Source organism: Ipomoea triloba, chromosome 7, assembly GCF_003576645.1.
Source record: "Ipomoea triloba cultivar NCNSP0323 chromosome 7, ASM357664v1".
In the NCBI taxonomy this organism is placed as follows: Eukaryota; Viridiplantae; Streptophyta; class Magnoliopsida; order Solanales; family Convolvulaceae; genus Ipomoea; species Ipomoea triloba.
Window position 1 is genome coordinate 19,915,529 of NC_044922.1, and position 25,870 is coordinate 19,941,398.

Consider the following 25,870-nt stretch of genomic DNA (forward strand, 5'->3'; position numbering starts at 1 on the left):
GAGTTGCCTAGAAATGTGTGAATGTGAAGGTTTCAAATTGTGAATATGGAGTATAGAAATCGTGAATGTAGAGTTATGCATTTATGAATCTATAATAGAGTTAAGAAGTTCTAGCAACTTGTAGCCCTGTAATGTGTGAATGTGGAGTTCTCAAGTTGTGAAAATTGAGTATAGGACCTGTGAATATAGAGTTTAGAATGTGTGAATGCATAACAGTGGTAATATAGTTACTAAACATATAATCCTGTAATGTGTGAATGTGGAGTTTACAAATTGTGAATGTAGAGTATAGTATATGTGAATGTAGAGTATAGTGTATGTGAATGTAGACCCAGGTCCACCTTGCAAGGCGGACCTGGGTCCACGGCATAACAACCCTCATTATATTTAATTTAATTCTTTTGGGTTTAGTTTCCTTTAAACTTAAGTTTTATTTTTGGGCTATTTTTTTTTTAGCTAAATAATTCTTTATATTTATTTCTTTGGGCTTCACATATTAAATCTACCATTATTTTGGTACATCAATTATGGAGCAAGGCTGAAATTGATTACGAAGAATTATCGGAGATTTTGACCATACTCCAATGAGGTTAGCCCATACATATTTTATATATGATAAAATATTATGGAATAAGGTTCAAATTGGCCACTGAATGTAACCTGAAAGTGTAATTAGGCCACTGAATCAAAAAATAGTGAAATTAGGCCATTGAACATTCCAAATGTTTGAAATATTTTACTAATAGCAGGTTACCGTCCATTTCAACAGGTTACTGCTTAGGTGGATGGTGAGTTGACATTTTAAAATAATTTTTTTAATAATTGTTAATTTAAATAATTTAAAAAACTAAAAAAAAAAAGGACACACACGCATACACCATCGGCCAGCCGGCCACCCCCTTCCCCTTCTCCCCTCCTTCGTCTCCTTCGTCTCTGCCGGAGATGAAGGATCTGTCTTCGTCTGCGTCGGAGACGAAGGAGGGGGGAAGGCGTTGGCCACCCCGGCGTGTCTTTTTTTTTTTTTTAATTTTAATTTATTTTTTTAAAAAAATATAATTTAAAATTATTTGAAAAGGCCAACTCACCATCCATGTAAGCAGGTAACCTGATGAAATGGATGGTAACCTGCTATTAGGTGAAATTGTATACATTTCAAGTATTTAGTGGCCTAATTGCACTATTTTTTTATTCAGTGGCCTAATTGCACTTTCATGTTTCGTTCAATGGCCAATTTGAACCTTATTCCAAATATTATTCCATGTCATGTACATTCACGTTATCATTATTATGCGCAATCAAATTATTTGTGCACTTATTATTGGGCATATTAAGAACATGATTTATACTTTATATCGAAATTAATGATTCAATTATTAGAGCCCTTGAAATGTGAAATATTATGATAAGTATTTTAGACATTACCATTTCATATTTTATGTGGTAATTGTTATGAACATACGTTATGTGGCAATTATGTTTGTGTCACAATTTGCTTTATAATTATATCAATCATTAGAAAAGTATCTTGGCATAATAATTACTCCTTATGTGCTAAAGGCCATGAATATTAGATTTATCCCACTAAAATCAATTTTGAAATGTTTATCAAAATTACAGGATAAATATAGATCATTATGCCTTATTTCAATATATGGTATCATTAGATATAAATCATATGAAGAATAAATTTTAATTTATGTAATTGATAGAGGCAAATGATAACAGTACATAGTATTCCTGATTCCCTGCAGAATATAATTTTTTCATTCTACAAAAATCAAGTACTACACCTTTTTTGCTGAGAACCTCATTTCCGCTTCATCCTTAATATCCTCAAATTCATACAAAAAGGAGTTTGTTATCTCTCCTTCAAAATATCAATTATTAAATTTCTAAAATAGCAATTATTCTTTTTTTTTTTTGTACACTAAGAAGAGGAATGAGAAGGTTTTACGCAAGTAAATGAGAATGGAGATACCAGAAGAGAGTATAAACGAAGAAATTAGAAGAGGATGTGAACAACAATGTAATAAACTAAAGCCAGAAACTTGACTTTATTCGTATAATACTGGTCATGATGATGACAAATTGAAATTTGTGACTGAAACGATCAGATATATTCTCTCAATGTTGTACACATTTGAGTCAAACCAATTTATCCACATTATCTTATACGATATGCCATTACAATTATTTGATATTAATTGCTTTAATTTTATTAAAGCCATTCTGGCACCTTTGAGGATTCATACCGTACTTATGATTATCATTTGGTTTGCCAAAATCTACTATACTAATAAGAGTCAAAGAGAGTTAGGCCTAAAATGGGTAGAAAAAATGGCGGTCAAATTATTTAATCAAATGGATGGTTCAGATGAATTATTTAATCAAATAGATGGTTAAGATAATTCAGATTAATATTATTAATAGAGATTTCTTAATTTAACCTTACTTTTATGATTATCCGTTAAGTTTTCCGTTAAATATTCTTTTCTCCGTTAATATTCCGTTAACTTTTAACTTACCCATTAATTTCTATAAGAAAGGTCTTAGGTTCGAACCTCATCTCAATCAAATTTGACATAATTAAGTTTCTCGCTCTATTTTACTCTTATTAAATTAAATAAATTAGTAGCTACAATAAAAAATGATACATATGTATTTCTTTAATTTAGAATTATGTGTCTACACTACATTTATTTGAAAAAATTATTCATTCTAAAAAAATTAAATTAAATAAGAGAAATAATTTCATTAGTTATATTGTCTTTATTTTCTCTCATGCAAAGATTCTTTGCATTCAAATTTATCAATTGATATTAATTACATTGTCCATTATCTTATTTTTACAATATCTTGTAATTAAATATCAAAGTTATAGTACAAAATAATGTTATATATTTATTTACCAAGTATTTTATTAATACTATGAAAAAAAAATTTTAAAATAATTTGAAGCTAATTATATTAACTACTTGGGGATTGGTTGACAAAGAGGGTACTCAAATAATAACCCAACAAATTGAAGCGGAATCACTCTATTTTACTCTTATTGAATTAAATAAATAGTAGTTACACCAAAAAATGATACATATGTATTTCTTTAATACCATGAAAAAAATAAAAAAGAATAGTTTCAAACCAATCATATTAATTACTTGGGGGATTTGTTGACAATGAAAGTACTCAAATAACCCATTACCAAGCAAATTGAAGAGAGAAACTACCTTTTAATATCTTTGGAATACATAATATTTTAAATTTTCAAATTTTTATTAATTTACTTAATCTTTTTTCTTAAACTAGGATTTATTTATCCACAATAACTCATTCAACAATAATGGTTGAACCAAATGAACCCCAAGCAGAACACGTAAAGGAAAGTCCATAGCTTCTATATCATAATCTCATTGCATGACGTTGTCATCTATGCTACCAACAATATCCGAATTGCAAATAACACACTACCAACAAAAGGAAGAGAACAAATAGTAAAGATGAAGACAATGACAATGTTACTCAAAAGAGAATTAAGAACCACTTAGAAAAATTCAAATTAATCGCCTCGGGCGGAGTTGCTTTCCAATAAACATATTCTTTCTCCTGCGCCCCACGCTCGCATCGGTCACCAACTGGCGAACCAAGACGGGGAATTAGTAAGACAGGCTCGGTGGCTCATATCTACTATACTAATAAGAGCCAAAGAAAGTTAGGCCTATAATGGGTAGAAAAATGACGGTCAAATTATTAAATCAAATGGATGGTTCAGATTATTTAGATTTATATTTTTCCTTGAGATTTCCTAATTTATCCCTAATTATATGATTATCCGTTAAATTTTCTGTTAAATATTCTCTTTTCCGTTAATATTCCGTTAGCTTTTAACTTACCGATTAATTTCTATAAGAAATGTCTTAGGTTCGAACATCATCCCAATCAAAGTTGGCATATTCTTGAACATATACTACGAATATGTTAGAGTATATTATTCAAAAGTAAGTACCACATTTTATTACTCTTATTAAATTTAATAATTAGTAGTTACAATAAAAAAATAATAAATATGTATTTCTTTAATTTATAATTCAATGTCTACAATGCCTTTATTCAAAAAAAAAAATTCATTAACGAAAAATTTAAAAAGAAATATAATTTCATTAGTTATATTGTCTATATTTTCTACAATGCAAAAATTCCTTATCTTCAAATTTATTAATTAATTATATTCACTACATTGTTCATTGTTTTCTTTTTACACTATCTTGTATTTAAATATCAAAGTTATACTACAAAATAATGTTATATATTTATTTACCAAGTGTTATTTTAATAATATGGAAAAAAAATTTTAAAAAATAGTTTGAAGCCAATCATATTAACTACTTAGAGAGGATTGATTGACAAAGAAGACATTCAAATAACCCAATAAATTGATTTAAAACCTATTATTAAAAATGTCAATGTAGAGCAAAACATTGTGACACACTTGATGCATTGAAAAGATGCTGAGACTACAACATTGCTGGAATCAAGTTTTAAAATTCATAAAATGAAGAAATTTCAAAAATAACCACCGTTGCAGCATTCATTAATCTTGTATGTAAAATACGTATTGTGCATTCTTTAAATATATTAGAACTAATATAAATTTACAATTCATTTCATTTTCTACAATCAACCTACTTGGATTAAAGATAAAATCATAATCAATCTTGACAACAAAAATAATTGGCATATAAGATGCAATCACTGTTTAAAAATGTTTATGTACAAAGTGGCAAACTATTTAACAACATGCATTTGTGATAAAAAGGTAATAGTGGGTACTCAAATATAAACTTCAAAATAAACATATGTAAAATGGATGTACAAACTATTGATGAAACTGAACATATTGCAGCATCAGTATTCGAACTACTTGCAAAGTTATTGTTGTTACTATCAAGTAGGCAAGTTATGAAACTAGAACAAATAGTAATACTCATCATTAACCTTCTACAAATATAATAAATATTAATTTGTTCAATACTTTCAAATGAGAATGTACTACACACATCTCACAACATATGAAATAGGGAGAAAAACTACCACTGTCAAATATCAATAGACGTTTGCAAGATCAAGAGTTCATATATAGTACAACTAAGATATCTGTCATATATACAAACACAACGAGACAAATCCACAACTTTATACATCATAATCTCATTGCATGACACTGCCCTCTATACTACCATAATAACTAAGTTGCACATGACACATTACCAAATACCAATAAATAAATAAAAATAAAACAAGTACGGAAGATAAAGACAATGATAATGCTACCCGAAAGAGAAATAAAAAGACTTAGAGAAATTCAAACGAAAAATTAGTATTTATTTATACTATCATTTTTAGACTAAGTATTTACATTAGCATTTTTACAAAATTGCAAACATTTATTTTAGTGACAATTATAATCAATCTTTCATATATTATCTTGCATTCGTAAATTTTGAATTACCGATTTAAATAAACAAATTCAACATTCAATTACATATGGATATGTAATTGATATACTTTGAAATACTTATGTAAAATAAACATTGGGCATTATCTCATCCGCGCAATGCGCGTGAAAAACTAGTGTTATGATAAGACCCAAATAGGTATTAATGGTTTTGGGGACATCATACTTGATATATTTTTGAATTCATATTTGGCTCACTGCATATAAATCCCCCACAAACCTATTACGTGTAAACATTTCCCAATGTGCGTTCCTATTCTTAGTGTGCAGTCCAATTATTATATCACCACCATTGCGTATCTTTATGGGCTATATATATGATTCTAAAACTCCATCTATTTACATAGCACCCATGATAGGGAATCCATAGATATGCTGACTGCATACTGAAGACCTGTTCACGGTATTAGGGGGAGAAATACCCAAATTTAAATGCCGAGAAATCCCATGAAATGGAATGATTTTCATTATAATCCACGTACTAGTGAGACTGAACTAGAAGTTCAAAAGATAATCTATTTGCGAAATTAGCAAATAATCGACCAAATATATATACCGATAACGTATATATACACTGATCATGTTAATAAAAAAAGAGTGGCAAGGTCCCATATATAATATACAAAATCGACCAAATATATTTATCTCGATACTCCTTGGCGCTAGAAGTGTAGGTGATCTATCAGTTTAAGAGATATGAAACATAATACTAGATCTAGTAAAGAAGCATTGTCACTCTTGTCTTGAAAAGAATTATGTCCTAAAGACTTAATATAGCAATAATAAAATAGTATAGAGCTCTCATATTAATCTGGACCAGAATAGCGTGTAGAAAGTTGGTCAGAAATCCCATGAGTTTGAGCTCTATTTATAGCCGAACCATTAACCATTAAATCCTGAATTTTTGTAGCTGAGATCTCCTCAAAATAAGCATCAATCAGTAGATTAAATCTGAGCAAAAATAGTGGATCATGAAGACTAAATTCAGTTTAAATAAAAGCGCCCACTGGACTGCTCACTAGTGCTGATCCAGCGAACTGACACCTAATAAAATAACCTATGTTTTTTACTAATAATTAAGTCAATTAAAGGTGGCCCAAATGTGTATCATTTGTACACTTACAATATCCCATTTGGCAATTATTTGTTAAAAACCTTATCTATAAATATACCTTTGAGGCAAAAAGAATATGTAACCAAATTTCATTAAAGTAGGCCTTCAAGTATATTTGTTTACAATGAATAGCCTATGAAGTAAAATTAGAAAGGCATAACGTATTAGATGTACTCGACATAAGCTTTCAAAGATCTTCAAGAGATATTATACTCAATTCAAACAGGATCAGAAAGATCATACCAATAATTGACTGTAGATACTCCAAAATTATTCTGACACTCAAAATGATTCTGACAATCACATCAACTGATCACATCAACCGATTCTGATACACCCATTTAACTCATATATTTCATACTTCAAAGATAATTCACTCTGAGAATGAATCCAATATAATAGAAAAGTCCAAGTACAAACTAAAACCAGATATCCATAAATCATACCATACATAATAAAAAATTATTCCATAAAATTCCAAAAATACCATACCAGGAAACAGTCAGGAAACAACTCCCATTTTTTACAAAGGAATTTCAAAAAATCATCAAGATTCAGGATTAGAAGCTGGCGGAGTACCCAGAAGATCTGTAGTCACAACCAATTCCCCAAACTATCCATCATCACATATTTTATCCATGTATCACTGAGAATCTCTATATTCACCACTTGGATATAGTAAATTAATCAATCGCATCCATCAACAAAAGAAATCATTAATCAGTAAGGTAGCCTAGATAAGATAATAATCCAAATGATATGAAGATCCAAATAATATGATATGATAATCCAGATAATTAACCAAATAATATGATAATCCAAATGATATGATCACTAAATAATATGATAAGTAGATAATCATGCTCCCCCTCAATTTGTACATAGATAGCTTCATCACAATAGCATCATAATAAGACAACTCTTAGAGCAAGTTTCTTGAAGCTGTAATAGGAACATGCAAAATTAAAATAGAAACGAGAAACCCAGAACTAGACACATGTAACTGAAAACAATCCAACAAATAACGCAGAAGCACTTATAGACACAAATTTAGCAAATGTCATTTTGGGTCAAAAACGCAAGAAGATTAGCACATAAAACAATAAGCACATTCAGGTAAAGTAAATTTAGGCACAGATTCATAACAGTTAGCACAGAGAGAACACACGCAAAGTCAAATACGGTCATGACCGGACCAAACAAATAACACAAATGACATAACAAGAATAGAAATATTAGATTCAGACATAAATTCAGAGAAACACATAGATTAACTCTGAAACAGATACAAGAAATTCAAGCAAAATAGGTTCATTAATAGACACTAGTACAAAAAACACATACACTACACCTATAAATGTGTTTCCGCTGTACCTGTACAAGTGTAGTGTATGCAAGTGTCTGTAAAAGTACTTGACTTTTCGCTACACCCGTAGCAGGTGTAGCGGAAAGTATACAAAGTATTTTTTTTAAATTTTTTTTAACAAAGACTTTCCGCGGCACCCGCCGCAATGGGTGCCGTGGGTAGGTTTTGTTTTTTATTTTAATCATGGCTTTCCACGACACCTACCTTTCAGTTGGTGTCGCGGAAACCATTTTAAAAGAAATAAAAAAAAAAAGATTATATATATATTTAAATGTGGTCGCGCCTTCCCGTGCGGTTTACACCACTCAATGTTAAGAAATGCACCACTCAATGTTAAGAAACGCACCATAATGAAAATGCATAAAAACACCTCATAACTCCCGTGTTTTTAATTGTGCATTTCTGAACACTGTGTGGTGTATTTTTTTAATACCTAGTGGTGTGTTTTTTGGTGATGTGTACCTAATAGTGCATATTTGTGTGGTGCTTTTCTTAACATTAAGTGGTGTAAACCGCACCGACAGCACGGGAAGGCGCGACCACACCTGAACTCTACTCTATATATATATATATATATATATATATATATATATATATATATATATATATATATATATATATATGCACACACAAATACATATATGCGAATTTTATAAAACCAAATTCAACCTCCAAAGTTTACATGGGAAAATGAACAAACATCTAATACTCCTACACAAATGCCTTCTCGATAATTCCTTTAAAGCTAAAACAAAACTGTAGATGAAGGGTGTAGTTTTCGCGGTGGATGGAAAGTAATAGGTGGTAAAACGGGAAGAAGTTCCCGAGTATCGTTCTCAAAGGATGGCAAGGAGGGAATTCAAGCGGTAAGGGGATTAAGCACAAGAGTGTTTAGTGTTTGAAAGCTAACCCAAACATAGGTAAGAAAGGTGCATGAAACATAAGGAAAATAAGGAACAAACAAAGGAAACAATTAAGTGGAAAGGAGGATTTGGATATTGCAACTCATATAGGTATCCTTGATTTCCTAAGATACTAGGCTAGCAACACTTAGATAATGAAAATGAGGCAAGACAACTATGCCAACGCCACTCTCGTGGTCATTGGCCTATCATCTAGTCCATAGTCCCATTCTCATGGCAACTAGGCTAGGTGAGGCAAATTATCGAACACATGGTGTGCTATTTGCCTTCCAATCCCCCTTTTCTCAAAGGTGGGAAGGAAACGTGCTAGGCTAGGCTAAGGAGTATCCCTACTCTCGTAGGTGAGACTCCTTCTCCAAACACCTCTCATATAGGTTGATCATTCCCACACAAGAGTCAAAGAAGATCACCATTCACACAATCAAACTCATAATCAAAGCAATTGCAAAACCTAATTGATCAATTCAAAGCTCAAGAACATCCATAAAACATTGCTCAATCCAAATCCACAAAGATCTATCTAATCATACTTGAAATTGAAATAGCAAAAGGCAAAAGTAATGACAAGAAATTAAAAGGAAGACTTAGCTAGGAATTGAACTTTGAGTTTGAACTTGAACTTGAAATTGAACTTTAATCTTGAACTTGAATGTAGATCACAATCTTGCAACAATGGAATTCTTCTCTAATTCTAATCTAAACTAAGAATTGCAATGTGGAGTGAATTGGGAATGTGGAGTGAATTGGGGGAGATCTCTCTAGGCTAATCCTAGAGAGAGAAATATTCTAAAGAGATCTAAAATTGAAGTGTGATGGATCCCCTGAAAAATGGCTCAATTCCCCTTTTAAATCTCGCCCAACCGCCAACTTTCCGCGATGGACGCACGGGTGGACGCACGTCCACGGGCGCGTCCACTGCGATAAATGCGTCCAGACTTCAACTTCTGCGAGCGTCCTGATGGACGCCCGGGTGGACGCGCGCGTCCACTGCGCGTCCACAGCAGACTGCTACACAGACTTCAAACTTCAGAGAGTGAAAAATTGGACGCAGGGGTGGACGCCTGGTGGACGCGCGTCCACTGGGCGTCCACAGGGCGTCCATGGTGTATTTCGCACTCCAACTTCGACTCGTGAATCCTTCTTCCAAATCTAGCCATTTTCTGCCTTTTTGCCCATCTTTTTACCTACAAAATGATTAACCAAGTATGGAACGGGGTCCAATGGCAATATGAAGCATTCTAACGCAATTTAACACTAAAACATTCATAAAAGCTTTAACTTGTATACTAAACGATCCACGAACAACCGTATAAAAGTGGTATCTTTTGCACTTATCAGTAGAATTAGCTAAAACAAAACTGTAGACTTCCAATAGCTCGGAAATAGCAACACCAGCTCGGAAATTGTAGAAATTGAAAATTTTGGAACATTAGTTTCTATAAAAGCATGCAAATAACAGAAACCAAATCACAATGAATAGTAGTAGAAAATAATTATATTATTTTAAACCAATGAGATAGAAAAGACCATAAGAATGTTAAGATACTCCCAAGAATTGCAGATATATGGCGTTTTAGACACCAAAACAGCATGTAAAAGACTAAGTCCATTTAGCATGAAAACTAATGGAATCAAGATTGCGTGAAGACTGAAGAGACCCACAATTCACCCTATGTGACTATGCCACTTATGAACAGTGTTCGTTAACTAAATTACAGTATGGTTTTTTATTGTTTACTCTTTTCGGGGTTCTGCTTTTTGTTTCCTATTCAAGACCGGGCAAGGAACACATGTAGCACCAGAGGCCTAGAATGCCCAATGTCTAGGCATGGAAACACCTCTCATCTTCAAGGGGGGTAGGGCTTTAAATTTTCACAGTTATAGACAAAAGCTCTCATGGAGACTACTATTAATAGAAATTTACTCCGTAAGATTTAACGAGATGCACGGGAGCCCAGAATCAACCTTTGCAATCAAGTTAGGGATCTCATTGTGCAGGGTCAAAAGCTCTCTAATTTCTAGGGAATAGGATTCAATCTAAACAATAAAGAATCCTTATCAGGAGATTAGACAAATTTAATCATTCAAATTAAAGCACCCTTTAAGAGAAACTAACCAGATTGAAAAGAGACTAATCAACACACATCAAACTTATGAACATTTAATTAACTTGAAATAGTGTTTGAGAAAAATCAACTATTGCTATCCTGGCACAAGTTGATACGTAGTTGATTTAAACTATGAACTCTAGAGTGGTTAAATAAGCTAACACATATAGTTCACATCCATGATTCCAAGCATCAGAAAGTTATTGAGTTATAAATGAGTAAATGGATACCTCTATTTGAAAAGGAGAAGTTGTTGGCTGATATCGTTCTACAACTTTTCCATTTTTGTCCACATGAAACTTCTCAAAGTACCATTTGGTCAGATCACCCAAGAACCCTCCAACATTTGATTTTAGGAATTGGTAAACTAGGGTTGTGTTTGGCCCATTCACATCAAGAAATAAATAACAAAATATTTATTTGCTGAAGTGCTGCATTGAAACATTTGACCTGTCCATGAAGATGGTTCAAAATAAGAGAGAGCACAGTACTAGAGAACTATAACATTTCATAAGAAAAATTATACCATACTTTAGCACATTAAATCGACACTATCTATAGCGAAGAATGACTGAAAGGCATTAAGCTCTTCATTATTGAGAGCACCGTACCATCCTCATCATGAGCACTAACCATTTAAGGAATATGATTATACAGTGAAACCATTTAAGGAATATTGATGAGTGTAGTTTTCGCGGTGGAGGGAAAGAAGTAGGTGTTAAAACGGGAAGAAGTTTCCGAGTATCGTTCTCAAGGGACGGCAAGGAGGGAATTTGACCGGTAAGGTGATTAAGCACAAGAGTGTTTAGTGTTTGAAAGCTAACCCAATCATAGTATGAAATGCGCATGAAACATCATGAAAATAAAGAACAAACAATGGAAACAATCAATTGGAAATGAGGATTTGAATCTTGCAACTCATATAGGTATCCTTGATTTCCTAAGATATTAGGCTAGCAACACTTAGATTATGAAAATGAGACAAGGTCACCAACACCACCGCCACTCTCGTGGTCAATGGACTCACTTCTTTGACCGTAATGTCATCCTTGTGATCCTAGAAGAGGCATTTTGACAAACACGTTATGTGCCTCTTGTCTTCCACTCTTCCTTTTCTCAAAGGTGAGAGGGAAATGTGGATGGTGAGGGCTAGATCTACTCCCTACTCTCGTAGGTGAGTATTCCTATCCTACGTCTCTAGTGCAATCGGATCCTAATTGGCATAGAGTCAAGACATCCATCCCAATCCACAATCAACTCATCAATCAAGCAATTGCAAAACCTAATTGATCAATTCAAAGCTCAAGAATATCCATACAACATTGCTCAATCCAAATCCACAAATATCTATCTAATCATACTTGGAATTGAAATAGCAAAAGGCAAAAGTAATGACAAGAAATTAAAATGAAGACTTAGCTAGAAATTGAACTTTGAACTTGAACTTGAACTTGAATTTGAACTTGAATGTTGATCACAATCTTGCAATGGAATTTTTCTCTAATTCTAATCTAAACCTATGAATTGCAATGTGGAGTGAATTGGGAGAGATCTATCTAGGCTAATTCTAGAGAGAAATATTCTAAGATGATCTAGGACTGAAGTGTGATGGATCCCCTGCAAAATGGCTCAATTCCCCTTTTAAATCTCGCCCAACAACTAAAATTTCCGTGATGGACGCACACTCGGACACACGCTGGACGCACGCTTCGACGCACGCTGGACGCGCGTCCACTGCGCGTCCACGGTGTTTCTGCTGCACAGACTTCAACTTCAGAGAGCTGTTTGGTGGACGCGTGCTGGACACGCGCGTCCACTGCGCGTCCATAGCAGACTTTTGCTCTGATTTCCAAACTTCTGCGGGCATAAAATTGGACGCCACCTTGGACGCGCGTCCAAGGGCTATTTTGCACTCCAACTTCGACTCGTGAATCCTTCTCCGAAATTCATGCCGTTTTCCACCTTTTTGCACATCTTTTTACCTAAAAAACAATTAACAAAGCGTGGAACGGGGTCCAATGACAATAACAAGCATTCTAACGCAATAAAGGGGCAAATCAAACATAAAAACTTTTACTTGTGCACAAGATGATCCTAAAACGACCTTATAAAGATGGCATCTTTTGCACTTATCAAATATACAATTATACAATGAATCAACCACTATCGATTGCACTAAAAGGATGAAAGAGCAATCACGAAAAGGAAGACAATAAAGCAATAATAAGCAAGAGAATGGATACGAATACCAAAAGATAAAATTGCAATTAATGTAAAGTAAAAAGCTACATAAATTACCCCTGTGAGCAGCACTTGAATTATCATCTTCCTGAGCTTTACACCGACTAAGATAGAAAATTGAGAAAAATCCTGATTACTAAATGGCCAATGTTAGGTGAACTAATGTTTTATCACTCCCCCTCAAGTTGGAGGATATAATGCGACTTGTTACAAACATACATGGTTGAAAAAATAGCTAGGTACTCCTCGGGCGCTCGGGGAGCGCCTAGCGCCTAGGACGCCTAGGCAAGGATTAATCGGCGCTTAAGCGCTAGTGTATTTTTTTTTTAAATTTGTTTAAGTATTTTTAATTTTTTAAAGACTAATAATTATAAACTATATAATATTTTAATAGTAATACTAAAATATTAACTTAAAAAACATCTAGAGATTGTACAATTTAGGGTTATTTCGCTTAAAACAATGTTGTTTTGAGTGAAATAATCCATTAAAAAAACAATATAATTGGCCGATTAGGCGGCCTAGTCAGTGCCTAGGAGGTCTAGTCGGCACCTAGGAGGCTTAGGCGGTTGCGGTCGCCTAGCCGGCCAACCGCCTAGACCACCATTTAAGGTGATACGCTAGGCGGTCGACTGGCGCCTAATGCCTAGGCGGGGATTAATCATCGCCTAGGCGGGACTTTTGCAACACTACAAACATTTCATCAAACTTGCCCCACTCAATTACAATAATAATTCAAAATAATAGAGTATGCATAATCAAATAAAGATCATTTGTGTCTTTCAACAAAAACTAAAAAATAAGGTGTGCATAGTAATTTGTAAAAGCATATATTTGAGACCAACTGGATAGTTTGTGGTGGCAGTAATTTCTCCATAATTAAGGTAAATAAAGCATATCTAACACAAATACTGATTTAAAACCACGCACAAACATTTCATTTTTTTACAATAGTTGAAAAACATATTGTATGAAAGCAACAATGAAGCTCCACTCAAAAGATTGCATTGAGCAAAAGACACTAGTACAGATTTATTGCTAAGTTCAATATAATACTCACCATTCATGATAGGTTACTTTTTGGAGTTGTAAGCAATCATTAAACAATACAGTCTTTCCCTTAGTGCTCCAGAAGTTTTCACAGCATTAGTGATCCTATGGCCGACAAACAAACAAATTGAAAGGAATTATTTTAGACAACTAACCATCCCTTCAATATGAAAGAAGTGACAAATAAATTTAGGCAACCTCCAATGCATAACTGCCTATGTTACCTTTCCATAGAAAGTGATATTCTTAGATATGTGGCAGATGTAGATAGGATTCGTTTTAGTGCTGCACTGGAATTATTTGCACTGGAACTTTCAGCACTGGAATTTCATTGGCTTTGTTGTACCAAACCATTGTGAAGCCTGAAATAATGACCAAAAAAGGAAAAAACACAGATAGAATCAAGAAAAAAAATCAACTTAAGCACATTTAAGGAAGGCATAAAGAAAGCATAAATAACAGGTAAATATATAGTAAAAACAATGGGATTCCAGGACTCAGGTATTAAGGCAATACCAACGAAAGAAAAAGAATTAGAAGGTACCAAAACTCCCAAAGAGGTTTTCCTTAATTTCAGCTATTAATAATGCACTGAGTCCGAAAAAAAAAACTTAGAAATTCCACATCTGAACAAAGTTCTTGATCTGGAAAAGAAAGAAAACTCTTATTAGGCAAAATAAAAGCTTATTGAATTATAAAATACCTGGTTTTATTTCGATAATGATCCTTTAATTTAGATTCTCTAATTTAATCTCTTTATCCTTCCCGAGAACCATTTTTCCCTTGCGCTGCGTGTGATATAAAATCTGCTTTCTTGACCCAAACTTGTTTTACAAATGGTGCAATGCGCTTGTGAGTGTATTTCTCGGCCCTTTGATCCTTGTAAAAGTAATAGCACTCTGGTTTGGTGTGTCCTCGAATCCTGCAACAATGACAAATAGGATTATAAGTCTTATAGGCATGTTTATATTTCATTACCATACTATGACAGTGCCTCGCTGAACTCATTTGCCTTGCTGTACTGGGTTCTGGAATATCTTCTGGACCTAGTCTAGTTGTTTTGACAAAGACAGTTTTATCTTTGTTTTGGCCACCGGTGAAGCCAAGACCAAACTTTGTAGTTGACTGCCTCCCTGTGTCAAGAATTTGATCTAGAGTTGAAGTTGTATCCATCATCTGAATCTATTTATTGAGAGTGCTCAGTTCCTATTTCAGCTTTAACTTCCTATTTCAGTTTCTCCTCTTGCTCAGTGGCAGTTTCAATTTCCTGTTTCACCTTCTTCTTTGTCTCAGAAGCAGTTTTAAGTAGTACATCTTTGTCAGCTAGTTGATTCTGATACACTTTGCTTGTTTTTTCTAATACTACTATTTGACTACCCAAAGTACGATTAGCTTTAAGTAACATTTCCAACTTGGGATACAACTTTTTATACTCTACTTCATAACAAAATTCAGGAATTTCAAGATCTTCTGCTGAGTTGTATTCATCGCCTTCTGAGTTAGTTACATCTTTAGCTTCTGGATCAGCTCTAGTTCTGGCCGTGAATGCAACGAAGTTGCCAGAAATCTCTTCTGAATCAGATACAGCTTCTGGTTCAGGTTCATCATCACTCCAAGTTAACACGTCCATTGACTTCTTTCTTCTTAGATAGGTGGCACATTCAACCTATACGTGACCATATCCTTCACATTCATAGCAGCGAATGCCTTTGCTGCCTGACTTTTCTCTAGTCTGAGATGGCCGGGATGCAAATGGTATGTAATTTGATCCATTTGATTTTGAGGTTTTTTTTTTGACACATTTGAGCTTGAACCTTTGTGATTTTGCGGTTTATTGCCTTGGAAATTGTTCTTTTGTTTAACCAGTTTCAAAATCTTATTAAAAAGTTTGGTTAATACCACCACTAGATCATCATCATCAACTTCATCTAGATAAGAACCAGTGTCCTGTTCACCAGCTGTAAATGCAACACTTTTTTGTTTTCTAGAATGGTCAGTAAGAATTTCCACTTTTTAAGATTACCCATTAATTGAGCCAAACTTTGATTTTCCCAACCAGTATGTTCTTGAATAGATGTTACCATCATTCTGAATCGTGGTGAGAGTGACCGTAATACCTTTTTGATCAACTTCTGTTGGGAGAATGGTTCACCAAGTGTGGTAGCGCGGTTGGCAATCTCTTGAACACGTTCATTAAAACTGACTATGTCTTCATCTTCATCCATACGCAGATCTTCAAAATCGCGTTGCACAAGCTGGAGCTTAGATTGCTTGACTGATGCAGTACCCTTGTAGGTGGTTTCTAAAATCTCTCATGCTTCTTTAGCGGAATCACAACTTGTTATCAAGTTAAGCTGGCTTTCATGAATTAAAGAAAATATAATATCCAGGGCTTTACTATTATAACTTGCTGCCGTCATTTCTGCAGAATTCTACTCGATTTCAGGTTTGATAGCTTGATGGTCATTTTCAGTTGCACCGGCTTTAGTAGCATGTTCCCATCCTGTTAGAACGGATCTCCATATGGCTTCACCTTGGGCCCTGAGATGCATTCTGGTACGGGCTTTCCAGTACATATAGTTGTCCCCAGTCAGTTCTAGAGGAGGTCTATGCCTGTCCATTCTGGAGTACTCAACACACAGTGAGTAAACAAATAAAGAACTCAATAAAGCAAACAATAAGACAAGATGAACTCGTAAGTTCAAGAAACACGATTCTAAAGCCAGATCAGTTAGACTAACAATTTAAGTCCCCAGGCTCTGATACAAATTGAAATTGTATCGTGGATCTTGAATGTACAAGTGATAGACGCCAAAAGTACCTAATTATCCAGAACTAATTAAGTTGATTTCTTGCCAAAACAAAGTCTTGAAGAGTGCAATTATGTGTTTTCGTGCTATTTTGCTAACAAATTGCAAAAGAGTTTTGTGTGGTATGTTTTGAAAGATTTCCACAAGATCGGAGGCTGAAATCAACCAAGGAAAGTATAAGCAATGAAGAGAAGAGCCAATCCACACGGGGACACGCAAAGACCAAGCCGGAAACAACAAAGGAGACGAAAACGGAGAAATTCGCATCCACAAGCATCACCACGCGTGTGAGCTGGCGTGGAATTATTCCAGTAAGCATCCACGCCAGTGCACACGCGTGTGAGTAGGCGTAGACGGGCACCAGAACCCTGCGCGATATTTCAGTATTTAAGGGACATTTCAACTAGGAGGAGAGAGTCTTTTGTCAATTTTTCACTTCTCACTTTAGGCTAGGGTTAGATAGGATTAGGGAGAGGAGGAAGAGCTCCTTGGAGGAGGGAACTTGGATCTCCATAGCCTTGAGATCCTCTTGGGTAAACTCTTTCATTGTCACTTGATTTCTCCTTGGGACTCTCTCTTGCTTTTTCCTTTTTCCTAAAGTTATTTGCTTTTTATCTTGATCTTGTAAATATGCTTTTCTATTTGAATGAAATGATGTTATTAAAGCCTATGAATGGCTAATCCCTAGGATTGGGGCTAGGAATGATGGAGATTTTGTGTTCATGATCTAAGATTGATGAATGAGTTTGATTACTCTGGGGAATGTTGAAATTGTGTGTATGTTTTGAATGATCTTGTTAGACGAGGGCCCCGATCTCTTCAAGAGTATAGGATCATCTCTTTGGCGAGATATCGCAAAGAGATGCAGCCCACTACCCACATCTCCCGCTCTCAATCTGAGAAGATGAGATCCGGAGGGAACTTGTAGACAAAGTGTTTAACAAAATTCCCAACCGACTGAGGATTGGGAGCTTGAGTGTGACGCCACTCAAGAGAATGTTCCAAGCTCCTTCAAACATAACTCAATTGAAATCAAACCTCTACCGTATGATTTGAACCAATCTCCATGATATTCTAGCCTCCATCCGCCTTCTATTATCATTTACCTTTTAAATCTTTTCAACCTTTGCACCCTCACTATTTCACTTTATCAATCTCCACATGTTCACCCTTTGTATTATCTAAACAATTTAAGATAGGGAAACCATATTCTCCAATTTGCGATCCGCGAGAGACACGACACTCGGGAAGTTCATGACTCTTCGTTTTACCACTTTCACACTACCTCACCATACAACATCAACAAGATAAGCCTAAGGTTCCTACTTTCTTTTATCAAGATTATTTATCTGAATTAATTACTAGATTAGAAACAGATAAATAAAGTAAAAGAACAATAAAGCAAAGTAACCAGAACCAGACACCAGGAATTGTTTACGCGGTTCGAAGCTACACTCCTACGTCTGCCGGGTACTTCATGTCAGCCGAATCTACTAGATGATCACAAGCGGTTACAAGGAGTCACAAAACAACCATGCATCATCAATGGTTACAAAAACACTCCTATTTACGCCTTCATCATCTTCAAGCTGACCAAGTGCATGCCATGAACAACCTTTAGCAAATCAACAACATCAAACACTTCACCACGCTATTTTAATACTTAATATAGCAATAATAAAATATTATAGAGCTCTCATATTAATCTGGACCAGAATAGCGTGTAGAAAGTTGGTCAGAAATCCCATGAGTTTGAGCTCTATTTATAATCGGGCCATTAACCATTAAATCCTAAATTTTTGCAGCTGAAATCTCCTCAAAATAAGCTTCAATTAGTAGATTAAATCTAAGCAAAAGTAGTGGATCATGAAGACTAAATTCAGTTTGAATAAAATTGCCCACTAGACTGCTCACTGGTGCTGATCTAGTGTGCGTGAAGGGAACTTTGTCTTTGATCCAGAACTGATCCAGCGAACTGAAAAACCACCTAATAAAATAACCTATGTTTTTGACTAATAATTAAGTCAATAAAAGGTGGTCCAAATGTGTATCATTTGTACACTTAAAACATACATACCATGTACTCTTTTCCTCACTAGATTTTTTTCATTGAGTTTTTCTAATGTGGTTTTTAACGAGGCATGAGCATGATATAATAAACAGGAGAAAGTTGCAAATAAATTCTTAAATAGACGAACCTCGAAATCCTGAAGATTATGCCCTAAAGGCTGATGATTGCACTTTTTTCCCTTAACTAAGTTTTTCACACAGGGTTTTCTTAAGATAAGGTTTTTAACGAGGCAATCAAAAAGGTTGTTGTCTTCATGGGGAGCAACAACATACACATAAATTATTGGTCCAGAAGACCACCAAATCTTGCAAATCATGAAGATTAAACACAGAAAGTTATGATCGTACTCTTTTCCTTTAACTAAGTTTTTCCCACTGGGTTTTCGTAAGTTAAGGTTTCTTAATGACGTAGCCAATACAATATATGATTTTACAAATATCATGTACTCTTTTCTTCACCTAGGTTTTTCCCACGTGGTTTTCCAAGTGAAGTTTTTTACGAAGCATGAAAGTATTTGAATACACCATTCATGTACCCTGGACTCTTTTTGTCTAGGTTTTATCTAGGTTTTTTCCACAGGGTTTTCCTAGCAAGTTTTTTACGAAGCAAGATCGTGAACAAATAATGTCCAATGGGGAGTGTTATAAATTATACTTCATACTTATTACGGCCATTATGTTATAACCGTTGTTATGGTCTCATATTTAGTATTATTATTAATGTTGTAAGTTATTATATATATGTACTTCCCTTTGTATTGTATTGGTGTAATGGAATCTCTTGCTTTGTCTCCCTTACTTTGTCTTTTACCTTTCTCCTTACAAATTTCTTAATTCTCTAATCATGTTTGAGCTAATGGGTACTACAACAAAAATTAAATTATTGTGATATTTATGTCTATTGACCGCCTCAGGATATAAAAAGTTTTTGCTTTAAGGAATGAACACTTAATAACATTGATGGTAGAGATGCAAGTGAAGTCTAGGAAAAAGACAAAAATCATAACATGTCACGTACCGTGATTGATGGTAAATATGTTGGATCTAGGAAAAGAAAGCAATATAATAAGTGGATGATCCCGATAAGTAGAATTTTTATTTTTATTTTTAGTACTATTGACTCTTTTATAATGTAGTATCTTTTTATGACTATTTTCTCAACCTACGCACAAAAGAGTCAATATCGCATTCCGTTCATAACTACTTTCTCAACCTATTGAAGCACAAAATGATCAATACCACATTCATCAAGGTGCATTCATTGAGGTTGGAACCCACCATCTCCCATATGTGAGTACAACTTGGTGCCACTAGACAACAAGATTTTGACATTACCTAGAATTATTAGTGGGAAATGATCAAGAAGACCAAGTCAATCAAATATATTGTAGTGTACATATAGCAATCTTACGTTGGGTTGTCTAAGAAATTTCCACTAAGAAGACCAAGTCAATCAAATGTATTGTAGTGCACATATAGCAATATTAGGTTGGGTTGTCTAAGAAATTTCCATTGAGTTTGGCAGTGGCCGGAAGGAAATTTCCATTACGTTATCGTCTGTGTACACACGCATTTTCCAAGCTCGATCTTTAAATCTTTAGAAACTAAACTAGCTAGCTAGCTAGCAAATCAAGATAGAAGATAGTGTTCTCAATTTCAAATATGGCTTCATCTTTATCTTCGTCAATCTACTACTGCTTGTGTTTATGATGTTTTCTTGAGTTTTAGAGGAGAGACACGAAAATCTTTTACTGATCATCTCTATGAAGATTTGTGTCAGGCTGGAATTAACACCTTTCGGGACGATGAAGAAATCCGAAAAGGTGAGAACATCTGAGCTATTGAAGGCCATCGAGGGGTCCAAGATATCCATCATAGTATTTTCTAAAACTTATGCCCAATCCATATGGTGTCTTAATGAACTGGTGAAGATTCTAGAGTGTAAGAAAAATTTACAGCAGACGGGTTATGCCTATATTCTACAACATTGATCCTTCAGAGGTTCGTAAACAAAATGGCGAATTTGGTAAGGCATTGGCTCAACATCGACAACAATTTAATGATCAAAGAGTTACTGAGTGGAAAGTTGCACTCACTACTATTGCTGATTTGTCTGGATGGGATTTGCAAACCATGACAAACGGGTAATCTTCTTTTCAATTTTGTTTTATTTTTTTTCTGTGTGATAGTATGATATATTTGTCACAATTTGGCTCACTAACTCATATTGCCAATAATATTAATTATGTTAGTTTTGCTAATTAATAATTGCATTCTTTTTTTGAGAATAAATTAATAATTGCATTCTAGCATCTGTCCATGCATCTTTACGGATGGATTAATATTTTTGGTAAAACAAGAATTGAAGAATCTGAACCGTGCATATCAATTTATTTGTCATATTTTTTTTTTTTTGAAATAAAGAATGATATGTTATTAATGCAAACTGGAAATCAAATAAAGGATACAGTGAGGTGGGATTTGGTTCTAAACTCACGAATCAGACTGAGAGCCAGTCACCTTAATTAATGGATGGACAACTTGGTTCACTGATTTACTAATATAGACGCTATAAGTTTACTGCATGAGAAAATGGCTAGACCCGTATGGGAGCGGTCGAAGCTGTTTTTCTTTAGATCGGTGATAGTGCTCAGGCTATCTGACTGTAGTCGAAATCTTCTATTTTACTTTATATTTGTCATAAATATTAATTCCTTTAAGAATTTATAATTATGGATTTGATTATATCCGTTGATAAAAATATAATAAGAGTTGTTTACCTCAAACAATGGAATCATGAGAGACTAAACATACATATTTCGTGTTCTTTAACCTGTGCTCTATTTAATTTCTTAGTTTTGTGTTTTCCACATATATTTTCTTTAATGATTTAGATTGACATTCATTTGAAAAATGTGATAGGTATGAATCAAAGTTCATCAAAAAAATCACTGAAGCGGTACTATGGGAAGTGAATCCTACATACATTTACAACTACTTGAGTTTTCAAAAGTTTGAAGGTTGTTGCTTTATTGCAAACATTAGATCACAAGTTTCTGAAGGGCACAATGGTTTAGTTCATTTACAAGAGAAACTACTTTGCAAAAAACTCAACAGAAAGAAACTTGAAATAGATAATGTTGATGAAGGAATAAGTTTGATTAAAGAAAGACTACGATCAAAAAGTGTTGTTATTGTTCTTGATGACATAGATGATACTATTCAACTAGAATCATTAGCAGGACAACAGAATTGGTTTGGTTCAGGAAGCACAATTATAATAACAACTAGAGATGTTCAATTGTTGAGTGACCTGGAAGCACACGAGAAGTACATGGTAGAAGAGTTAAGTCCTGATGAATCCTTGCAACTCTTGAGTTGGCATGCTTTTGGTGTTCCTATACCATTAGAGGGGTATACTGAACTATCTCAAAGGATAGCACGTTATACTGTTGGACTTCCATTAGCACTTACAATTATAGGTTGTCATTTGCGTGGAAGATCCGTGCAAGAGTGGAGCCACAATGCTGAGAAATTAAGAAGAACGCCTAATGATAAAGTTCAAAATGTTCTTAAAATAAGCTATGATGCACTTGATAATGATACTAAGAACATCTTTCTTGATATTGCTTTCTTTATGACAAAAACGACACTTCTATGATATTGGAAGCCTGTGGTTTTTATGCTAAAGTTGGAATTAAAACTTTGATAGAAAGATGCTTGTTGACGATAGATGGATGTAGAGAATCTGCTGGAAGTCTTCAAATGCATGATTTAGTACGAGATATGGGGAGAGAAATTGTTCTAAAGAAATCTCCACGAGAGCCCTGCAAACAAAGTAGATTGATTGACCCAAAGGATGTGTTTGATGTGCTTCATGGGAATAAGGTAAAACATTTACTTTTTATTTGAGTTATTTTAGTTAATTCATTTGCTTTCTATACTTAACTTTATTAAAATCTAAGATTTAAAGATATCTAAAATATAAAATATTCCTATATAAATGCTTCTTCTTTTTATTTTTTTTAATAGGGAACAGAAGCAATTGAAGGGATGATTGTAAATTCTAACATGTTAAAGTTAAAGAATGTGCCTTTGAGTACTCAAGTATTCAAAAGGATGGTAAATTTACGAATACTGATATTGGATGATATGTGTTTCAGTGGATCTTTTAAATATTTATCCAATGAACTTAGGTTGTTTAAATTACACAATTGTCATTTGAGTGGCATACAACTTGATTTTCTTTGTGAGAAACTTGTTGAGTTAGACTTGAGAAGGAACAATGTCAAAGAATTCCAATGCAATATGCAGGTTAGTATGTCAAATGCTTCTTTCAACATTGCATATTTCTTAATTAAAAACTTTGACTAGAAAAATAGAAATTGATTAAACTTTCTACATTGTTTTTTTTCAACAGCATTTTAGATGCTTGAGGATTTTAAAGTTTGATTATTGTCAACAACTTAAGAAAACACCAAACTTCACTGGGGCACATACTCTTCAAAAAGTATCCTTTGTGCATTGTTTAAATTTGATCAAGGTACACCCATCAATTGGAAGTTTGGAGAAACTTGTTGAGTTAGATTTCAAAAGTTGCAAGAAACTCAAGTTTCTTCCAAGTAGCATTTGCAAGTTAAAATCACTTGAAGTTTTATGTTTAAAATATTGTGAAAAACTGAGGGAGCTTCCAATTGAGTTGGGAAAATTAGAGCAACTTAGGGAGTTACTTGCTGGTGGAACTGCCATCTCACATATACCATTTTCTTTGGGTTGTTTGAGAAATCTAAAGACACTGGATCTGTGGGTGTACGAGAGTTCTATATTATCAAAACCAAAATCCCAACTTCTTGACATTTTATCACCTCTTTTTTTGTCAAGAACTCGTGGTTCACCTTCAGTTGTAAATTTGTGCTCTTGGGAAGTTATTGAGAATTTGACCTCATTGGTATCTTTAGATTTATCAGGAAGAAGTTATTATCTTCAAAACTTACCTTTCGGTCTTCGTCATCTTTCAAACCTGAAAAGTCTCTACTTGAACAATTTCCAAAATCTTAGAATACTTGTAAAACTTCCTCCTAGTTTGGAGGAACTCTCTGTAGAAAATTGTGTCTCATTGGAAAAGATAGCAGTTGTATCAAACTTGAAGAGACTTAAAGTGTTATGTCTTGGAAATTGCAAAAGTTTGGTTGAGCTTCTGAACATGGGGAGTCTTTCATCCTTAGTAGACCTTGACATAAGGAATTGCAATGCTTTGGCTATTCCTGACAACTATTTGCATGAAGTAGATGATGTTCCAATTGCTCTTAGGAGTTTGTCCTCCTCGTTGAAAGAAATAGATTTAATGGGAAGATATTATCTTCAAAGTTTACCATTAAGCTTTTGCCATCAATATTCCAATTTGGAGAGACTCTACTTGGACGATCTGCAGAATCTTAGATTACTTCCACAACTTCCTCCTAATTTGGAGATACTCTCTCTAAAGAATTGTGTGTCATTAGAAAAAATAGCAGATCTATCCAACTTGAAAAGACTTGGACGGCTAGATATTCAGAACTGCAAAAGTTTGGTGGTTGAGCTTTCAGGCTTGGAGAGTCTTGAATCCTTACATTGTCTTGGAATAGCAAATTGCAGTGGTTTGAGGATTCCTTCGATTCAAAAGTGGTTCAAGGTTAGTTATATATATATATATATATATATATATATATATTCCCTTCATCTCTAATATTATATTAGAATAGATGGTAATAGTTATGGTATTATTAATTGTTATATTGTATTATGTGTTCCATAATATAATGTAGGCAAGTTCTAAAGTTGCCTGGATTACGCTTCGAGTGGGAGTTGGGTTTGTGTCCTGCTGTTTTCTAAAACCTTTTAAGAATACTCTTTGAGATCCCCCACAATGTGATTGATCCCTGTAGTATAATTGAAGGAATAATTGGTTTTAGTGTGAGAAGCAAAAGCAGTGGTGCTTGGATTCTAAAGGAACCCAATTATATTAACATCAAAGCCAATAGGTATGGTCAGAGTATTTATTTTGTGGTTCCAACAATGATGGAAGAAGTATTGGAGGTGTATGCAGAATTTCAGTCTTTGCAGAAGATAATTTGTGTAGCTGAAATACATAGAAACAGAGAAGGGGAAGTGCGTTTCTTTCCATCAACAAGGGGATGCATTCCTTCCTGCTATAATTTCATCAACAACCATAATAAGGATAGTTAGAGTAGCATCAGAGTTACGACGCTGTGCTTAGCAAACCCGTCTTCAGCTTCAGTTTTTGCTGCAAAATGGATTATTATATTGTTAAGTATATCCTTCCTTAACACATTTAATTGACACCTCTTTAAAGTACATCGGAGTACATCTTTTGTTAGTTGTTTATTTAATGACATTTTAATATTTATTATTATTTTTAATTTATGAATGAATTGAACCCACGGTAGTATTTGGATTACCACATTTTTATATATACTTTATTTATTTTGATTAAAGTGCCACTAAATGATTAAATTCTAAAGATGACTTTAAGTTTGTATTCGATCTTATTTGATCTCAGATTCTCAGCTCATATTTAACCTTGTTTAAAAGAGCTTTTATTTGTTTTGTTTGAGCGGATAGATACAATTTAACTTGATCAAAGCAATTATATGTCGGTGGTTTTTATACCATTTGG

The 25,870-nt window shown here is 34.1% G+C and overlaps 2 protein-coding genes across 2 annotated transcripts; both read left to right on the forward strand.

The window, feature by feature from the left end:
* Positions 1-20,872: 20,872 nt before the first annotated feature.
* LOC116026148 (disease resistance protein RML1B-like) lies at positions 20,873-25,575 on the forward strand. Its single transcript, XM_031267604.1, has 4 exons — positions 20,873-21,338; positions 22,117-23,082; positions 23,227-24,865; positions 24,999-25,575. Exons 1-2 carry the CDS (start codon positions 21,163-21,165, stop codon positions 22,853-22,855), a joined length of 915 nt encoding a protein of 304 aa, XP_031123464.1. The 5' UTR covers positions 20,873-21,162; the 3' UTR covers positions 22,856-23,082; positions 23,227-24,865; positions 24,999-25,575.
* On the forward strand, positions 22,981-25,088 carry LOC116024301 (probable disease resistance protein RPP1). The gene is made up of 4 exons (XM_031265193.1): positions 22,981-23,082; positions 23,227-23,316; positions 23,738-24,865; positions 24,999-25,088. Exons 1-4 carry the CDS (start codon positions 22,981-22,983, stop codon positions 25,086-25,088), a joined length of 1,410 nt encoding a protein of 469 aa, XP_031121053.1.
* Positions 25,576-25,870: the final 295 nt, after the last annotated feature.

What these genes read in the sequence shown, in the direction of transcription:
- LOC116024301 (XM_031265193.1), top strand. Translation starts at nt 22,981, where the DNA reads ATGGGGAGAGAAATTGTTCTAAAGAAATCTCCACGAGAGCCCTGCAAA. An exon ending in ATGTGCTTCATGGGAATAAG is followed by an intron (nt 23,083 to 23,226) that starts GTAAAACATTTA and finishes TTTTTTTAATAG; the next exon opens with GGAACAGAAGCAATTGAAGG. An exon ending in CGATTCAAAAGTGGTTCAAG is followed by an intron (nt 24,866 to 24,998) that starts GTTAGTTATATA and finishes AATATAATGTAG; the next exon opens with GCAAGTTCTAAAGTTGCCTG.
- LOC116026148 (XM_031267604.1), top strand. Translation starts at nt 21,163, where the DNA reads ATGCCTATATTCTACAACATTGATCCTTCAGAGGTTCGTAAACAAAAT. An exon ending in TTGCAAACCATGACAAACGG is followed by an intron (nt 21,339 to 22,116) that starts GTAATCTTCTTT and finishes AAAATGTGATAG; the next exon opens with GTATGAATCAAAGTTCATCA.